Source organism: Leptonychotes weddellii, chromosome 15, assembly GCF_054177405.1.
Source record: "Leptonychotes weddellii isolate Sample4059 chromosome 15, ASM5417740v2, whole genome shotgun sequence".
Taxonomy (NCBI): Eukaryota; Metazoa; Chordata; class Mammalia; order Carnivora; family Phocidae; genus Leptonychotes; species Leptonychotes weddellii.
This window is the reverse complement of record NC_138383.1, coordinates 11,760,845-11,779,646: the sequence shown is the minus strand read 5'-3', so window position 1 is coordinate 11,779,646 and position 18,802 is coordinate 11,760,845. Positions and strand designations below refer to the sequence as shown.

The 18,802-nt window shown below is 44.9% G+C and overlaps 1 protein-coding gene across 2 annotated transcripts in view; it reads right to left on the bottom strand.

Moving 5' to 3' along the window:
- The window catches only part of LOC115939587 (protein kinase C alpha type), an 87,799-nt gene extending 69,360 nt beyond the window's left edge, over window positions 1-18,439 (bottom strand). For both annotated transcript variants that reach the window (XM_081804651.1, XM_081804652.1), the window contains exons 1-3: window positions 18,258-18,439; window positions 17,027-17,161; window positions 16,445-16,541 (exon numbers count right to left, since the gene is read on the bottom strand). In XM_081804651.1, the coding sequence (XP_081660777.1) occupies window positions 16,445-16,541; window positions 17,027-17,161; window positions 18,258-18,388 (363 nt within the window). In that variant the 5' untranslated portion in view covers window positions 18,389-18,439. The remainder of the gene's footprint in view (window positions 1-16,444; window positions 16,542-17,026; window positions 17,162-18,257) is intronic.
- Between the last annotated feature and the right edge of the window lie 363 nt (window positions 18,440-18,802).

The window sequence follows — 18,802 nt, the reverse complement described above, 5'->3', positions numbered from 1 at the left end:
CCCGGGACTCCAGGATCATGACCTGAGCCGAAGGCAGTCGCCTAACCAACTGAGCCACCCAGGCGCCCTCCTTAGTACAGTGTTTTAAAAACAGTATCATACGTTGATTCTAGCTTAGGATCGGGGGTGGGATTTCCCCTTGCAAATTCTTCACCCAAGTATTTGAATGTTTAAATTTTTCAGATGGTTCCAATATGAATATGCTGTTACGATCCAGAGTGGATTTCAATTATTAACAAAGACAATACACTGAAGACACAGCTGGTACACGACTCTAACCAGCTCCCCAAAAGAGACTGGTGTCGTCAGAAAGGATTATGGATAAGATTTTTGAAATAATTTACATGCGCTTTGCAAAGTCCCATTTGACAGTTTGGGGGTGGGGTAGAATGGTTGATTAGGTTATGAACAACTGATTTGGGGAAAAAATGAAAAAATGAAAAAAAGGAATGAAATATAGTGAGAAGTATTAAGCCAGGCATTAAGAACATCAGGAAAATCTGATGATTTCAGCCCCATGATATATTACACTACACCTTCCATATAAAGGCACACATGTACTGTTAAGTACACCATATTGTTTGCATGCTCATGTAGATGTCTACATAAAATTGAAAATGAGTCTTAATATGTGGCTGGAGATATATACTGGCAGAAGGAAAGGAAAATGTGTGCTGTCAATTTAAAGATGCACTCTTTCTGTTCATTTGATGCTTTAAAAACAGACTTGAATTTATCTTTCATCACTGATCGGAGATTTCAATTATTTCTTATTTTGTATAATCTTAAATGGACCTAATCTGGAGACGGGGGAGGATGGGTATGCTCTCTGGGTGATGCATACGGAGCGTTTTTTTCCTCACTGGAGGGCCGTGGCCATTTGGAGGGGAGCGCACAGACGGGGACACGAGTAGGCGGAAGGTTCAAGCTACCAGAACACACAGTGCATCCTTAAGAGCGGAGAGCATGGCTGGGAGGCTCAGGCTTGGCAGCCACAAAAATGTTTTTGTGGCAGGGAAGATGGAAGAGGACAGAGTGGAGGAAGAACTACCTTTAAGAAGCGGACATGACATCCCTGTAAGAGACAGGAGAAAGGGAAAAACTGCTAGGTTAGTAGGGAGGATGCTACAGACAGGAAAACAATCAGCACCACGAGAGAAATAAAACTCGAGTACAACACACCATAGATTTCATTTCCAGTGCAGACAGAAAGCACAGGGGAGAGACAGCCCAGGAGGCAGCGTGAGGGTCCAGCAGAGAAAGCAGGCACTGCTCCAGAGGCTCAATAGGGGCAGGTCTGACTTGGCCCTCAGAGGGGTGGGAACGGATTCTTTCTTGGTTGTATGAATAATGAACGGACTCGTGTCAGACCACACGGAGCCACGGCCCTTCTCGCTCTTTCTTGTGGCTTTTATGTGGCCACGCATGACATCCCATCACACAGCTCCACGATAATCTTGGATGCTTCTTTTGCTTTGGGCCAATCCATATGATGGAGTAATGGTTTACCTGGTTCATCAAGTGTCTGAGGTAGCACACAGCTAGTTACCCCTGAATTTCATACACGTAGGTCACCACTCTTCGGTAAGAATAGAACCAAACCCACTTACCATGAAAACTACCCGTAACAAAATTTTTTTCTTGATAATTCAGAAGACTCTTTGGTATCTTGAAGAGCCAAAGACTACTGGTAAAACATAGGCTGGGCAGCTCATTAACCACGTTCTGGTTGCCCGAACGCCAGGTGACCAGGTTTGGCTCCCCAGGCGTACTTCTTTTCATCTTTCAACTTCTGTCTTAAAAAAAAAACCCTCCTGACTGGGTAACTTTACTCTCGCAAGAACTAACGTGAGAGGGCGCCTGGGTGGCTCAGTCGGTTAAGCAACTGCCTTCGGCTCAGGTCATGATCCTGGAGTCCTGGGATTGAGTCCCACATCAGGCTCCCTGCTCAGCAGGGAGTCTGCTTCTCCCTCTGACCCTCTTCCCTCTCCTGCTCTCTCTCATTCTCTCTCTTTCAAATAAATAAATAAATAAATAAATAAATAAATAAATATATAAAATCTTAAAAAAAAAAAAAAGAACTAACGTGAGAAAAATAAACTGAAACCATCTTAACAGAAAACCTTGTACAAGGAGTCATGAGACGAGTCCTACAAGTTCATACAGAGTGTGAGTCTGCTTCTGGGAGAAAATTTGAGAAGGAGGCTGGTTTTCCGAACCCAAAATTCCACAGCCTGAAAGCGTCACCATATCCCTGAGCCTGAACAGAGGAGATCAGAGACAAACAGATTATACTTTGTGCTTGGAAGGTTTTGTCTACTAAAATAAGCTGGTTAAATATGAATTTTACATCTCTTTGAACAGGTGTGGATAGATTAGCCTCTGTTACAGCTTATAATTATGGTCCTTTAAATCTGTAATCATGAATCTATTTATAATTGTTCTCAAAATAGGCCATATTATTCCAATCCCCAAAGCTCTATTTTAGGCTAGAGATCTTAATCCACATCAAGATTAAAGGCAACGAACAACAGCAACAAAAACATCTTTAACTGAAATGTTGCTGTTTCCCAGAACCTTAGAGGAAATTTAATCGACATTTCTCCTGCACCTGATAGAGCTGCCCAATCTCTGCCTTAATACCTCTAGGGATAGAGGGCTCCACGTTGGCTGAGATGCCCTGAAAAGTACATGGTATGGCTTCAGAAGGGTCCTACCTTCCACTTCCATCTGAATAGGTCACCTTCTACAGGGAGACAAAAATCCTCTAGCAGAGACACTTCCATACTGTGGCTGGGCAGCTTCACAGCCTTCCAGCAACCACTGGGCAGGTGCTCTTGGACTCAGCTAGACCTAGAAAGACCCCTAAGCCATTTCATGCTTGGACATGACAAACAAACCCAAATCTTAAAAAAAAAAAAAATCAGGGGCGGCTGGGTGGCTCAGTTGGCAAAGTGTCTGCCTTTGGCTCAGGTCATGATCCGGGGGTCCTGGGATGGAGCCCCACATCTAGGTCTTCCTAACGTTCCAGAGGGACACAAGAGAGACTGCACTTCAGCTGGGTACCTTAATTCACTGCAGAGAGAGCTCGTGCTCTCTCTCTCTCAAATAAATAAAATCTTAAAAAAAAAAAAAAAATCAAAGAAAGGCTTATGAAGTGAATCAGCCAGACTCCCACAGACCCTCTCCGTCCACACATCCATGAGCACTCTGAGGGAACACAGGCTGGTCCTCACACTTCGATGTTGGATGGGAGATGAGGAAGCAAAGCACCTCTGTGCAGCGGGAAGACAGTAAATGTCTGAGAGCTGCCTAAATGTGAACTACCCAGTTTTCAACAATGGACACGAGAGACACTGAATTCATTGAGGTCCTGAGCAACGGCCCTCTCTGACTCCACCTGGTTGGCTTGATGAGGTAGGAAGAGCCACAGTGCCTTGTACATTAAGGCGATGGTCTTTTTTTTTTTTTTTTTTAAAGATTTTATTTATTTATTTGACAGAGAGAGACACAGCGAGAGAGGGATCACAAGCAGGGGGAGAGGGAGAAGCAGGCTTCCCGCTGAGCAGGGAGCCCGATGCGGGGCTCGATCCCAGGACCCTGGGATCATGACCTGAGCCGAAGGCAGACGCTTAACAACTAAGCCACCCAGGCGCCCCGTTAAGGCGATGGTCTTAAAGGCCAGAGACCTCATCCGTGAAAACAAAGACCATCAATAAAACCAGAATAAAACACCCACGAGCACCCCAGCCACCACTCCCAATGGGCCTCACAATTGGGAGCCACCATTTTGAGTTCCTGAGGTCACTGTGGTCTCTATGTTAACACCACGTCATGTCACGAGAGCCATAATCTTCTCAGCAGTGAGGCTGGATCCGAGTCTTAAGAACTGGAGATACTAGAACCAGGACGAAGAACTAACTTGTGGCCTGAGTCAGACCCCTGCTCATCTATGTTTACTGGGTTCAGGCTGGAAAGAAAGTTCTGCTTCTCCTCTGCTGTGAGGGTCAGGAATATTACCCACAGAGTGGAGACAGAGTAAAAGGTCACACATCCCCTATTCCTACTCAGCAACATTCTTAAGACACAGCAGTTAGAAATTTTCCGAACTACCTGTTTCTGGAACCACACGAAGTATGGGAAAGGAGCTGGTCCATCTCTGAGCATGACCATATTCCTCACACCTGTGGTTTTGCCTGAGGCTAAAGGGATTTAGGTGTGAATGAAGGAGACTCTCTGGGCTGCAGAATGGCCTCTCCCCTAGAAGGCCTCCATCAGCTTCCTAGAACACACAGGCTCAGACATCCTCCCCTGGGCCGTCGAGGAAAGCCAAACGGGGCCTGACGTTTAGATTCTGAAGCATCCAGAGCAGGACTTGCGGTTCTCACTCTGAACATAGGAAGGTGGCAAATCTTACAGGTGTGTCCAGCAGGTAAGCAGTCTTAGTCTGCACAAGGACTGGTTTAAAAGGCTTGAGAAGTATGTAAATATGGGTAGGCTTTGGAAAGCTTGAGACAGAGGCGAAGTGGGGAGCCTTTCCAAGGGAACACAAGTACTAAGGTACGTGCCAAAGCACGATGTGCGCCTGAGGGGGACGGGAACATGGTGTACAGGGAGGGTGACTGAGAAGAGACAGGAGATCTGGGTCCTGTTACAAACCAGCTCAAGTAAGTCCCTTCTGTGCTTTTGTTTCCTCACCCATGATGATAATTTTATGCATCGCCCCCACTTCTGATATGCTATTATTGCATTATAAACTTTTCCTGTGAAGGACCAGCATAATTTAGGCTTGGGAGGCCATGAAGCCTCCATTCCAGGGCCTCAGCTCTGCCTTTGTAGCAGGAAAGCAGACCACTGACAACAAACGGATGAGCATGGTTGTGTTAGTAAACTCTATGGACGCTGAAGTATGAATTTCATCTAATTTTCAAGTGTCACGAATATTACCCTTAAAAAATCATTGAAAATATTCAAACCATTCTTAGCTCATGGGCTGTATAAAAGCAGGGGACTGGGTGCCAATCCCCATCCCACTGAATTTAGATACTGGGTGTAAATGAAGTCTGTCCTCATTGCCTCCACAACCACTGGAGGACATAAATTTGTTCGCTTATTAGTCAACAGGTCACATCCTCTCCATCGGCGTTTCTCAAACTTTGAAGGGCACAGGAACCACCTGGGCATCTTGTGAAAATGCAGATTCTGACTCAGTACAAGTCTAGGATGGGATCTGAGATTCTGCATTTTATAAGTAGGCTCCATGCCCAGTGTGGAGCCCAAAGTGGGGCTTGAGCTCACGACCCTGAGATCAAAACCTAAGCTGAGATCAAAAGTCAGATGCTTAACTGACTGAGCCACTTGGTGCCCCTGAGATTCTGCATTTTAAAAAAGATTTTATTTATGTATTTGACAGAGATATAGAGAGAGAGCACAAGTAGGCAGAGCGGCAGGCAGAGGGAGAGGGAGAAGCAGGCTCTCCACTGAGCAGGGAGCCCGACATGTGGTTCGATCCTGGGATCGTGACCTGAGCCGAAGGCAGCCACTCAACCAACTGAGCCACCCAGGTGTCCCTAGATCCTGCATTTTTGATAAGCTCCCAGATGGTACTCCTACTGCTGGTCCATGGATCATACTTGGAGTTGCAAGGATCTGAAGCACCAGAGTGGTCACCACTTTTTTTTTTCAGGCTATCCAGGGAGTTCAGAATCCTTGGGATTGACCTCTCTAGATCCCCAATTCTAATTCTTTGTAGGACATGTTCCTTGCGGAAACAGCAAACAGCATTATGTGGGGGGTCAACCTTATTCTAGGCTTTTCTCTTTTAAGGGGCTTTGACTTTGGTGCTTGGGCTAGAATCATAGGGACCTGTATCAGTGCTTAGGTACCATGTCTCTGTTTGTGCCAAGGGACACCAGCTCTATCTTCCTTCCTTCCAGTTCCTGACCTGCTAATCCCCTGTGGTACCAGGGCCTGGGTACACATGGATAGCTGCTTTTAACATTTAATATTAGGCTTGCCCTGTTTATTGAACTGGCAACATCCACCCTTAAGGCCAACCCCACAGCTACAAACACAAGGCTTTTTATGTCATTTCAGGAATCCATTAGGATGGAACAGATAACTGGAATGTATAATCTTTTTCTGGTTTCCTACCAAAGTCATTTCCATAAGAGAAATTAAACTGAAAGCATGTTGCCAATGCTATGATATAAATGCATTCACCCTCCCTTACAGACTAATCAGAAATTCTGTGCAGTTGCTTTTGGAAGCTTTCTTTGAGTCTGCTCAGTTGAGTGGTAGTGTTGACCTCTGTTGACAAGGATCTAATGAATGCGTGAAAGTGGTTTCAAACACTGAACCTTGACCTATTTCAGTTTAAGATTTTGTTTCTGGGCACCTGGGTGGCTCAGTCGTTAAGCGTCTGCCTTCGGCTCAGGTCATGATCCCAGGGTCCTGGGATCGAGTCCCACATCGGGCTCCCGCCTCGGCAGGAAGCCTGCTTCTCCCTCTCCCACTCCCGCTGCTTGTGTTCCTGCTCTTGCTATCTCTGTCTCTGTCAAATAAATAAATAAAATCTTTAAAAAAAAAAAAAAGATTTTGTTTCTAAGACAGAGCTGAAATATAAAGATTAAAATATCCTTCAACTGATGTGCATTTTATAGACTTTCCTCTCTTAATAGCACACAGTTCAGAAAGTAATTAATTAAGCTATTTAGGGATGAAAATGAATTAAAAAAAGCAGAATTTATATTGGGGCACACAGATTTTCTGTTTTGGGTCCAAAAGGTCACTGGAAAGTACTGAGGTTTCCATGGTAACAGTAGCAGGCCCGATCAGATCAACAAATAGCTACAATTTATCTGAGGGTCTCCAATGAACTATTTTCTTTTTTCTCATCCAGAGAAGAACATTCTGAATTAGATAAAGTCTTCAGAGACAATGGAGGCTTTCTGGAAAATCCAATTTCAGCAATAGTAAACAGGAAAATGCTTGCTTGCTCGTTCCACATATAACTTAGCAACGGAGACTCATCAATGTTGATTTAAATACTTTAATAGTAAGTGGATCATATTAATTTGTTAATCAGTAATAGGGATAATCTCAAAATGTTTCCCTGGGATAAATAAAAGTAGATACATGTGTGTTCTTAAGGCAATCTGCAGAGTCTCCAGGGTAATGCTTCTTTCTAGCAGTTTCTGGACCTCTATCACCAACCCCAAAAAGCAGCTCATTCTCATGAAACATGCTCAACAATTTTATTTTGGCTTCTTTTGCTTTAGACCCTGCTATGGTTCTGAATGGTCACAAATAAAAAAACTGTGAGGACACAGACCTCATGGAAGCCACTGCTAATCTTGCTTCAGGTTCTGACCAAGGGACATTTTGTAGAATCTATTCAAAAAAGTCTTTCAAATCAAACATTTCAGCCATGGAAAGTTAGTGTCACCTTGTTTCCAAAATATCTGTTAAAACTACTGTAGCTCATGGGTTCACAGCCCTTAGGTAATACATTTAGTATAGTTCCCGAGGTAAAGCAACTTTGTATCTAAAAGGGAGGGTCCGATGAGGGCTCTGACCCTCTGCTCACAGCTTTCCAACTAATCAGACATTCTCAGTACATTTCACTGGGACTTCTGGGACTACTATTAGAAATGTGCATTATTAAATTATTAGGTAACTCAAATATTATCCCAACTTTGTTACATCCTTCTAACAGTTATTTAGTCATGCCAAAAATACAACCCTCCCCTCCCCCCCCCCCACATGCTTATCTGGGTCCAGCAACATGCCCAGAATCTTGAGAGAATCCCTTTTCTGAAATCCGGGTCTCTTGGATACAGATGATTTATAAGCCCAGGAAAAATACATTAGAAAGTCACTGGTTTTGCATTTCAGTCCCCACCCCATGACAAACTATTTTTCTTGGGAGGAAATGTTCCAGATTAGCCCTGTCCAACAGAAATACCATGTCAGCTCCATACAGAAATTTAAATTTCCTACTAACCTCATTAAAAATATAACCAACAGGTGAAATTGATTTCAATAATGTTTAATACTGACATATAAAAGCATATAATAACAGATTTGTTAAATACAGTGTTAACCCAATATATCCAAGATATTATTTCAATATAGAATCAGTATACAGATTATTAATGAGGTATTTTACGTTCTTTTCTTTTTGCTGAGTCTTTGAAATCCAGTGTGTATTTCATAATTAGAGCACATCTCAATTCAGACTGGCTGCATTTTTAAGTGCTCGATAGACTCATACGGCCAGTTGGTTACTGAATTGAACAGTGCAGCCCTAGAGGATTTTTCAAGGTAAGGGAAAATGCAGCTATTCACTCTTTGGAATTTAGGATTATGTGATTATGTAGCTGATGATACATTCAAACCACTAAAGATGAACAGGCTTGGTTCCTATGGGCTGACCCTATTCAATGGGTCAAAGAATTTCTGGTGTTCCTCGACCATCTGAAGATAAAGGCTGGGTATGAAGTCAGATGAAGAGGGTGATGATGGTCTGTAATTGGGGAGAATGAGAATTACTATGAGGGCATCAACTTGATGTCCTGGGGCAGAGCACAGATGACCCATGGGCAGGGGTTGGGCTGAGGGTGGCACCAGCAAAGCTACCAATCGGGTTAGTATTCAAGTTCAAACCACCCTGAAATGTTGCCTGTATAGAAAACGGAGCCGAAGCAGAGACGGGTGGGAAAGCCTGCCGCTGAAAATATCAAGAGAGAACTGGAGTTTGAACTTCAGGCTCTAGAGAGTGGTGAGTGTTGGGACAATCAGTCTACTGGTCTGTTCTCAGGAATGATTCCTTGACAAAACTTCTCAGAGCAGTGCTCTCGAATGTTCTTGCCTCTCTGTAGCACCTCTTTGCACACACAAGTGTAGTGTCAGAGTTTGTAAATTTTCATAAATATCAGTCTAAGCCAAATCTGAGTAAGTCCATTTTATATAATCAGCTACGATGAAAGCAAAAAAAAAAAAAAAAAAAAAAAAAGTCCTGGCTAACATTTATTGAGCACTTACTATATGCCAGGTGCTAGGCCAGGCAACTTAACACAAATGAGCTCATTTGGCTATGCAGTAGATACTACCACTATCCCCAAAAAGGCCCGATGAAAGATCAGAGAATTTAAGCATCTTATCCAAGGTTACTGCTAATAAGTGGTAAAGCCAGGATGTGAAATCACGACTATTTCAAATTGTATCCTCTTTATAGAATACCATGCTGGAACATGGAGTAACGTGCCCAAGTTCATGCGACTGGGATGTGGACAAGCCAGGATCTGAGCCCCAGCAGCAGAGCTCCCATGATGCAGGACCACCCCTCCAATGCACGTGGTCTGAGTACTCGGGACAGAAAGGGTCTGGAGCTTAGCAGTCCCTCTCTGTGCTCTCTGCTCTTTTCATCTTTGTCCCCATCAGCAGCACGCCTCCCGCTCCTGGGGAGGGGTGGGATGGGAGGTGGTAGTCAAGCCCTCGCCCCAAGAACTGCTGCCATCCTTCACACTTGATCATAAACTTCTCTCTTTAGAGAACTCTGCAAGGAGTTCTCTGTAGGGAGCTCACACACCTGTCAAGCAATGCTGCAATTTAAATGCATTCATCTCGGGGCTCCTGGGTGGCTCAGGTGGTTAAGCATCTGCCTTCAGCTCAGGTCATGATCCCAGGGTCCTGGGGATGGAGCCCCGCATCGGGCTCCTGGTGGGGAGCCTGCTTCTCCCTCTCCCTCTGCCTCTCTCCCTGCTCATGCTCTCTCTCTCTGTATCTCTGTGTCTCAAATGAATAAATAAAATTAAAAAAAAAATAAATAAATGCATTCATCTTGTTCCCTTGAATCCTGACACTCCAGAGAGTTATTTATGATGTCTCATCTGCCAGCCCCCTAATGGGACATTGCTTTCCATTATTTTCCGACAACAGAAATATTCCACCACAGACAAAGCCCAAAGCACATTGCCTCTTAACAATCTTAATTCTGCTAAAAATGTGTCTGTTTTGCTTTTTAACTTTTTTATTTTTTGATGTTAGGTATTAATTTATCCTAGAGTAGAGCAGCCGTGGAAGGCAAGTACAGAAAAAGGCTCAGGTGCTTTTTGCTTCTCATTCTGTTCTACCTTAATTCTCTAAATGACGAAGACAACAAAAAGCCTCAACCACCGGGCAGAAGAGAATGGTGTGGCCTCCTTTAAGGAAAGCTGTCTGGCTTTTTTACAGCAGCATCTCCAATAACTGTAAACAACTTGTGGAGGAGACCAGCAACCCCGCCAGTAGAAAGGAGTTCATTTAAACTCCATTTGCAGCTAAAAGTCATCACAATACAAATCAGAGGGGCTGACTGTGATACTGGAGTAAAATGAGAGAATTTGGCGTTGACTGTGTTAAATACTGAAATACGACATGGGGAGAGGCAGGCGATGGTTTTCATGGACTCCTGAGCCTGTGCTCAGGTGCTGTGGGCCCAAAAAGCCAGGCCCAGGGCTCAGGTCATTAGCCCCATTGCTCCATTTCTCTATGGGGAGGATTGTGGAAGAAGGTCTTGGTTAGAAAGAAATCGCCCCAAGGGCGAGTGTCCAAGCCTTAGGAGAAAGGCACTGCATCCGAGGAGAAGGGGAGGGGGGTGGACAGGTGGGGGGCTGGGGGGACTACAACCCTGGGAGGAAGTGGCTGGCTCCAAAGGAAGGGCCGGAGAGTGGTCCCACAACGTGCCTCTACTTTTCTCCTCCCCTAAACCTTCTCTCTTGTTCTTATTTATTTTTAAAAAGGTTTTTATTTATTTGACAGACAGAGAGAGATAGAGAGTGAGAGAGCGAGCACAAGCAGGGGGAGCAGCAGAGGGAGTGGGAGAAGCAGACTCCCCGCTGAGCAGGGAGCCCGATGTGGGGCTCGATCCCAGTGAGTAAGGAAAGGGTTAAGGTATAGACAGGGAGAGATAGGGGACCTATCTGGCTGGGCTCTGAGACTATTCCCGGCAGGCAAAAGTGCTAAGCCAGAGTGAACAAGAGAAAAGGAAACAAGACCCCCTGGCCTTGGATGTCGGGAATATTTTTCTTTGGTGGCTACGGTGTATCACAGAAAATGACCAAACCTCAAAGAAGTCAGTCATTAAGGATGTTATCAATAGTCTGTGCTCAAACCAAGATGGCACAAGAATCTCAAGGCCACATGCTTCCCAGGCAGTTCTCAATAGAAGAGTGCCATGGCAACCCTTCCAGGACCCCTCTCATTCTAGAGAGCTGCCTCTTTCCTGTCTGCTCTCAGCTTCACTTCATAAACTTTCACTTCGCTTCACCCTTTTGCGTCTGTGAGATTCATTTTTTGACTTCATGAGCCAAGAACGCTGTGATCCTATAACACCAGGACCCCGGAATCCTGACCTGAGCTGAAGGCAGATGCTTAACCGACTGAGCCACCCTGGCACCCTCCCTCATTCTTGATTCTAGGACCATCCCATCTCTGGGGGTAGATGTGGCCCAAATGGCTCAGGGGAAGAATCAACCAGATTGATGAAACACAACACAAACATGCTCAAGCTCATGAATAACCATGGAGACGGACAAATGACAAGAAGATCCTCTGGAATGGTTTTAAATGAGGAAAAGATGTGGTCAGAAGATACTTTTCTTCTAACTGGAAAGTTGAACGCTGTGCATAACTCCCTAGGCATAGCTCAAGAGGCGAAGGATTCAAATCCCAGATTTTGTAAAAGATCCAAAGCGCATTAGGACACCGACAGAGATGCTGGAGTTTCCTGTGAACGCCATCACTAACAAACCAACGGCTCCATTTCTGGGTGAACGCTTAGGATTATACTTGGGTTCATTCTTGGTGGGGTTCATGTAACACATCTTTCAGATGTGCTCACTTTCGAGTCTTTGCTCAGGACCCTCTGTCAAACGACCACGCTGAGAAACGTCAGTGCACACTGACTCCTCAGGCTGAGACTCCTTTTACCCCCCCGACTCCTGCTTCATCCAGATTACCTGATCCACTGCCAGTTACACCAAGTTCCCAATTCGCCCACACATTATGTACCAGACATCCATCTAAATGTAAATGAAGATCTATTTCCCCATAAAAACAATATTATAAATGGCCATCAGGTTTCATCAATACGCTTCTATTTCATCATGTGGCTGGACCACAGGACACAGAACATGCCCACCATTTAGAACACGATTTCAACATCAAAAAAAAAAAAAAGAAAGAATGAAAATTTTTTTGGGGGAAGCTCCAGAAGATAAAAAAAAAAACGTGCCCTCTATAGCCCAGTTTCTGCAATGAAACATATTGAGGATGATGATAAAACACTTGTATGAAAGTCTGCTTTTAGGAAATTTCTTATGACAACCTACTTTCATCTTTAAAACAATACCATTAAGTAAATACTATTAATATTCCCATTTACAGTGAAGGACGTGCATAGGGAAGTCATGTGGTTAATAAATGGCAGGACCAGGATCTGACTCTACATAGAGACTTGGGGCTAAACCAGGGGTTAAACTATGGCTCATGGGCCAAATCTGGTCTGTCACCTGTTTTTATAAATAATGTTTTATTAGCACACCACTGTGTCCATTTGTTTACACCTTGTCTATGGCTGCTTTTGTGACACAAAGGCATAGCTGAATGGTTGTGACAGAGACCCAGAGGCCTGCAAAGCCTAAATTATTTATTATGTGACCCTTTACAGAAAGTTTGCTGAGCTGGGGCTAAGCAACCATCCTCTGGGCCACTTCTCTGGGAAGGCGGGCCCTCTCTCCATCACTGACAATGAGCCTCATCGCAGGGAACGGGGGCCCAGAAGCAAGACAAAGGAACAGGAATCCAGAATCTTCTCAATTGTGAGGGGAGGTCCTGGGGAATCACTGACCAGCACAGGGGGTTATAACAAGTTTATTTCTCAAGAAGCATCCTGCCTCATTCCCAAAAAGATCTGAAGCAGGGCCCAAAGGTACAGACAATAAGCTCCACAGACAGGAGGAACTGTTTGCTTTATTCATTGCTGGAGGCTTATTATCGAACAAATGAACAAATACATAACTTATGTTTGTGAATCAGGAACTATGTGTACTTTATTTGAAGACAAATGGGGAACAGGATAAAGGCCCATAGATGCACTGTCCATGAACACTGCGGTCAAGGTTCTGATTTGTTTTGCCTTTTAGGCAGATAAACTGCTCGAGGGGGACAATGCATTATGGAATCAGGTCATTTCCAACCATCTTGGGATTTCCTTGGCTCCTAAGAGCTTTACTCACCGATCATTCTGTTTGCCAGGATTCTAGAATCAATAGTAAATTTGAAAAAAAAAGTTTTCCTTGTTATCAAGATAAATGCTAACACTGTGGCCTGGCTGTAAATGCTCATTTGTTTGGATTTTTCTTCTATCAGATTGAGTGACTTTTGATTTCTGGAAGAGGATTCGAAAACCACACCTAGCTATTAACTCTTTCTAGAAAACAAACTGGACACAGAAAGAATAACCCTGTAGACTCTAGCTGGTGTACAATACCCCTGAGTAATGCCTGTCCCTAGAAGGACTAGTCATCATGCTGTATTTCATCCAGTCATGAGTCACCATGGAACTTTAAATTAAAAATTTCAGCTGAATCATACTATTACCAGAGGGCGGGAAAGTACCTCTGGAAGAGCAGGTAGGGGAGAAAGGGACTCGGATGATGGAAGGTAAGTCAGGATGGCAAGTATATGGAGAGATGTGGACAGAGAGGCGAGTTCGCAGACACTTGGGAAGCAGCCATACCGCGGCCGGGGATGGAGAGGGAGGAAATCGGGTGAGCGATGGAGAAAGTTCCCCAAATTGCACTCTGGTGCCAGGTGGCACCCCGTTTGGGAAGGCTGGCTCTGACCCAGAACTGCTCAAATGTGGACACGGCCTTTCTGCCCAGGCATGCTGCTTCCTGACACTTGGACGCTGGGGAAATATTACAAGTTTCACGTTTACAGACCTCAGCGGAACACTGCTACATGGTAAGTCCCGCTTGAAGTCAGATCTGAATGTTCTATTTTAAATACGACAGAACAGCTGTGGGAAAACTCTCAGCATCTCCTTGACCCCACCATCGAGGGGCTTTCTGCCTGGTCTCCTGCAACTCTAAGTAAATGAGCTACTATAATTCCAGTAAAATCGAAGGAGCTGCAAGAGGTTTAAAGCAAAAGCCGGGATGTAGTTCAGGCAGGTGCTCTGAGCACAGAAGCCTGGAAGCTGGACAGCAGAGGCTCATGTCCCTCACTGCACTTGCCCTGGAGCTGGGAGAACTCCAGTCCAAAGTCCATGGCCAGGAGGGAGCACCACACGCACGAGCCTCTAGAGAGAAATGCAATTCTGGCCTCAAGCCCTCTGACCTAGTCCCCCAACTTTTTTTTTTTTTTTAAGTATGGAGTTCTGACCTTTATAAAAAGCTAGACTCACTGCCCAGAAAAACAGGAAGGTTACTCACCAGGAAGCCATGGAAATGAGGCAAAAAAGGTGGGTCACTCTTTCTCCATCAGCAAAGCTAAGTCTCAGACATTTCCAAGGGTGACGACCATCATGACGCTCCAGTACCGCCCCTCCCTCAACTGTGTTCTGTACCAGCACTTTCTGACCCATTGGTTGCTAATGACCTACAACTACAGCATGAAATTCAGCAAGTGTCTGTTTAGCTTCTCAGCAATCTCTCCTGCCTGGGACATCAGAGTAGTGTTGGCGCTTGGGGTCCCAAAACTCTCTGGAAAGGTCCATCCTTCACAGAGGTGGTGTGACGTTGGGGGTGGGGCTCCTGTCCTGAGCTATGAGGGGGAGGTGGGCGTAGATAAGGAAGTGAAGGAAAAAATAATTAGAGAAACAGGCCTGGCATCGATACTTGAAGCTATCCCAAGCCTTAACACATCTTTGCACTTGAATGCCTCTAAATATTACCAGGGCCCTTTGGAAAGAACTTCACTTTACACATATTTTTTTTCCTCCTGTATTTTTTAGGAGCAGAGATTGCCAGCTGATTTCTACTGGCTGAATTTTACCTGTGTCTACAGCAAGAGATGTGTTTGGCCTCCACCAAGCTCTGAGTTTTAATTAGCTGCCAATATTAAAAGAAGTCAGAAGATGTCTTATTAAAAAAAAAAAATCGGGGGGTTTTTGGCTTCTCTTGAAGAACCAGAAGATCTGGAGGCACAGGACCCTCCTCGGCGTGGCAATAATCAGCTGGCTGCCCCCTTTGGACAGGGCTTGTGTTCACCCCCTGCCCCCAGTCCCCACCCTGCTGTCACCAATCCTGAGGCCTGTTGTTTGCTGCCATTTACTTATATTATTTGTGACTCATTTATGCTCCCAGGGCAACCAGGCTCACAGCCCTGACCTTAAGTATTTGCCATCAAAATCCACTTTCACCAAGTATCAGCCTGCCAAAAGCACTTTTGAATGCTTTTATGCTTAAATCCTTAAGAATTCATACTACCTCAATATGATCTATATGTTTCTTTGGGACAAACCTTCATTTCAGAGAAGGAAACAACAGAGGGACTAAAACAAAACCACTGGCATCTCATTAGTGTTGACATTTCAGCCACAGTTCAGTATCTCTGCACACACACACGTGTGTGTGTGTGTGTGTGTGTGTGTACACATACGTGTTTCTTTAGGGGATGGGAATTCCCGGGAATCCTAATTAGCCTGAGGAACAGCAAGATTCAAAAAGGAATTAACCAGTTACATAGGCTGTGATGGCTACCGTATGAATCCCGTGGACAGCCAAGATGCAGGTGATTAGAGAAATAGAAAAAATTAGGAGCTGTGACCTGCAACATAAGGCAAGTGCTTAGAGAAAGGAATGTGTATTAAAAGTGGAGATGTCTGGTGAGTAGAGACAAGTATGGGTAGAGAGAAGAAAGGGAGGGAGGTAGGGAGGACAGAGGTGAAGGGAGAAAGAAGACAGATGAATCTGGGACGGAAGGCAAACACAGACACTCAATGGGAAGGAGACAAAGAGCTGGCCTTTTCTAAAGATCTGGAGCAGAAATGAAGATGCCGGCCCGAGAGCTTAATTACACCCAAACCACCTCCTGAGTTAATGCCAAAATGTCCTCCTGCCATTTGGAGAAGCACAGTCCTTCTTTCTAATGAGAATATCACACTTGGAACCTTGCCTTTCTCCCCACTGACGTGCCAACCAATTTCTTATGCAGAAATCAACCATGCTTATTTCTGGGATAGCTCTAGTCCCCATTCTCGCCATGATAATAGGCCTCACATGTTAACACAGCTTGCAAAGGAAGGGGATTATGCAGCACTTCTGTTCTTAAATAAAGAGAAAGATTAACACTTAGATTCTGTCTTCCGGCAGGTATGACCACAAGACTCTGGCCCTTCCTGAGGCCAAACTTCCCAAAGGAAAGACGATTCCATTAATTTTGTTGATATCCTCACCTCGAATTTCTGCCTGAGCTCCACGTTGCCTTCTTCATCCCCTTCTGGAATGGGTACGTTGTAGTACTCACCTTCCTCTTGGTTAAGCAGCTTGTACCTTCGGGAGACACGGGAGGGAAGGAGGGTGAGAAACACTGCGTTTCTACCACAGATACAGCAACATCTCTCCTTTGACCTCCGGGTCGGCTGTTTCTGAAATGTGTCCTGTGGGGAGAACTACAGCCAGATAACCTCACAGCCGATGGTCATTTTAGACAGAAGCCAGTTTGTCTGCTGAATCTCTAAGGGCTCTAACGTCTTTAAGACTATCAACCTTTGGTTGACACATACGTATTCAACCTTGGGCATTCTTTTTTTTTTTTTTTTTTAAAGATTTTATTTATTTATTTGACAGAGAGAGAGAGAGAGACAGTGAGAGAGGGAACACAAGCAGGGGGAGTGGGAGAGGGAGAAGCAGGCTTCCCGCTGAACAAGGAGCCTGATGCGGGGCTTGATCCCAGGACCCTGAGATCATGACCTGAGCCGAAGGCAGACACTTAACGACTGAGCCACCCAGGCGCCCCCAACCTTGGGCATTCTTACCATCCACTGGCCGGCATCTTCATCAGCTCCGAGACTCCAAAGGAAAGGGATCCCATGAAATCATTCCTTGTTGTTCGATCCCAGTCCCAGATTTCTACGGACAGCCGTCGGTCTTTATCCGAAGGTTTTAATTTGCTACAAAAGAGAGCACGCACACACACGCACATACACAAAGACACAGACAGACAGACAGACACACACACACGGTTATCTAGAACCTGGTTTCTTGGGAGCCACACCCCATGGTCATGATGGGAGTCTGAGATTAAAAAACCAATAGTATATTCGATTCACTTCCTGGGGCTCCCCACTGCCAACAGAGTACCCGCCCCCAGCAGCCAAAGCTCCAGACTAGCGGTTGGCAAACTAACACCCACAGGCCAAATCTGGCCCGCTGCTTGTTTTTGTAAATAAAGCTTTACTGGAACACAGCCATGGGCTTTTGTTTACATACGGTCTACGGATGCGCAGAATTGTGTGTGGTTGCAACACAGACTGTATGACCCAGAAAGTCTAAACTATTTACTAACTGGCCCTTTACAAAGCTTGCTAATCTCTGTTCTATATAAAAGAGCTACGTTTCTGGTCATCCACAGAAAAAACCACTTCCTGTGTTCTAATCTGCAAGGAGGACCACCCGCTTATGCTCAACTGCAGGCAGTGTTCTCTTACCCCTGGTGGTTTTATGCCCCTCTCTCCCCTGCCATGGCCCCCTTCCTTCTTTCTCTTCTAACATCTCTGCCTCTGAAATCCTGGCACTCCTTTAAGCTCCATTTTAAATGTCACCTACTCCAGGAAGTCCTCCCTCTTTAAAGGTGAGGATGATCTTCCCATTTCAGGGGCAATAGCATGTGACTCCCGTATTCCTTGTTTTAGAAATTATTATTTAAATTCTTACCTTACCTTCTCCAATAACCCTCAAAAGAACTCAAGTCCATCAGGAAGTGGGACATACCTTTTACATTTTGACATTATCTTCACATAAATGCATTTTTTTGCACACAGGAGGTATTGATAATAATTTGGGGCCTGCATCACGTAACTCTTGGTTACCATCCACCAAAACAGGTGACGACCGTGACTTCTTAGCAGTGGTCTGAGAAAGTCTTAGCAATGAAGTGAGGTTTAAAGACATTTACAACAGGTCCGCTCCATTATCTCTCACAGTGAGGTGGGCAGGTTTGTGATGTGTGGGGAGAGAATTCAACTGAGAAGAGAAGACAAAACTTACAACGTAAAGGACTCATTCCATTGGGGGTTTAGTGTGGAGCGGATGGTTCTGGTTTTCTGTTTGCTTTCATTCTTTGGATCAGGAATAAGTTTCAGCTTCACATAAGGATCTGAAAGCCCATTTGGATCCATAGGAATTAGATTTTTTGCATCTCGTACTGTGAAGAGAAAAGGAAAGAAGATCAGATGTTATAAAAAGAAAACTGACCTGTATTGCCCAGTGTCCTGTGTCAAGACCCAGCTGAATGACAGAGACGCCAAGATGGTGTTTAAAGGGAGAGGAGGTGAGGACCAAAAGCCTCTGATCTTTGATATGAGAAAAGCCGTCTGCTGTCATTGGTGCCAGAGACAATGGGCATCGTGCGGGCCCTGTGGTCAAGCCTTGGGACGGCAGTGTCGGCCTGGACACCTCATATGAGAAATGCAGAAGCCTGGGTCCCTCCCCAAAGCTGCTGCAACAGACTGTGTATTTAAACAAGATCCCCAGGTACTGTTTGCAGCCCTTCTCCAGAACTGGTCCTGCCCCCCATTCTGCCCCCCAAGCAA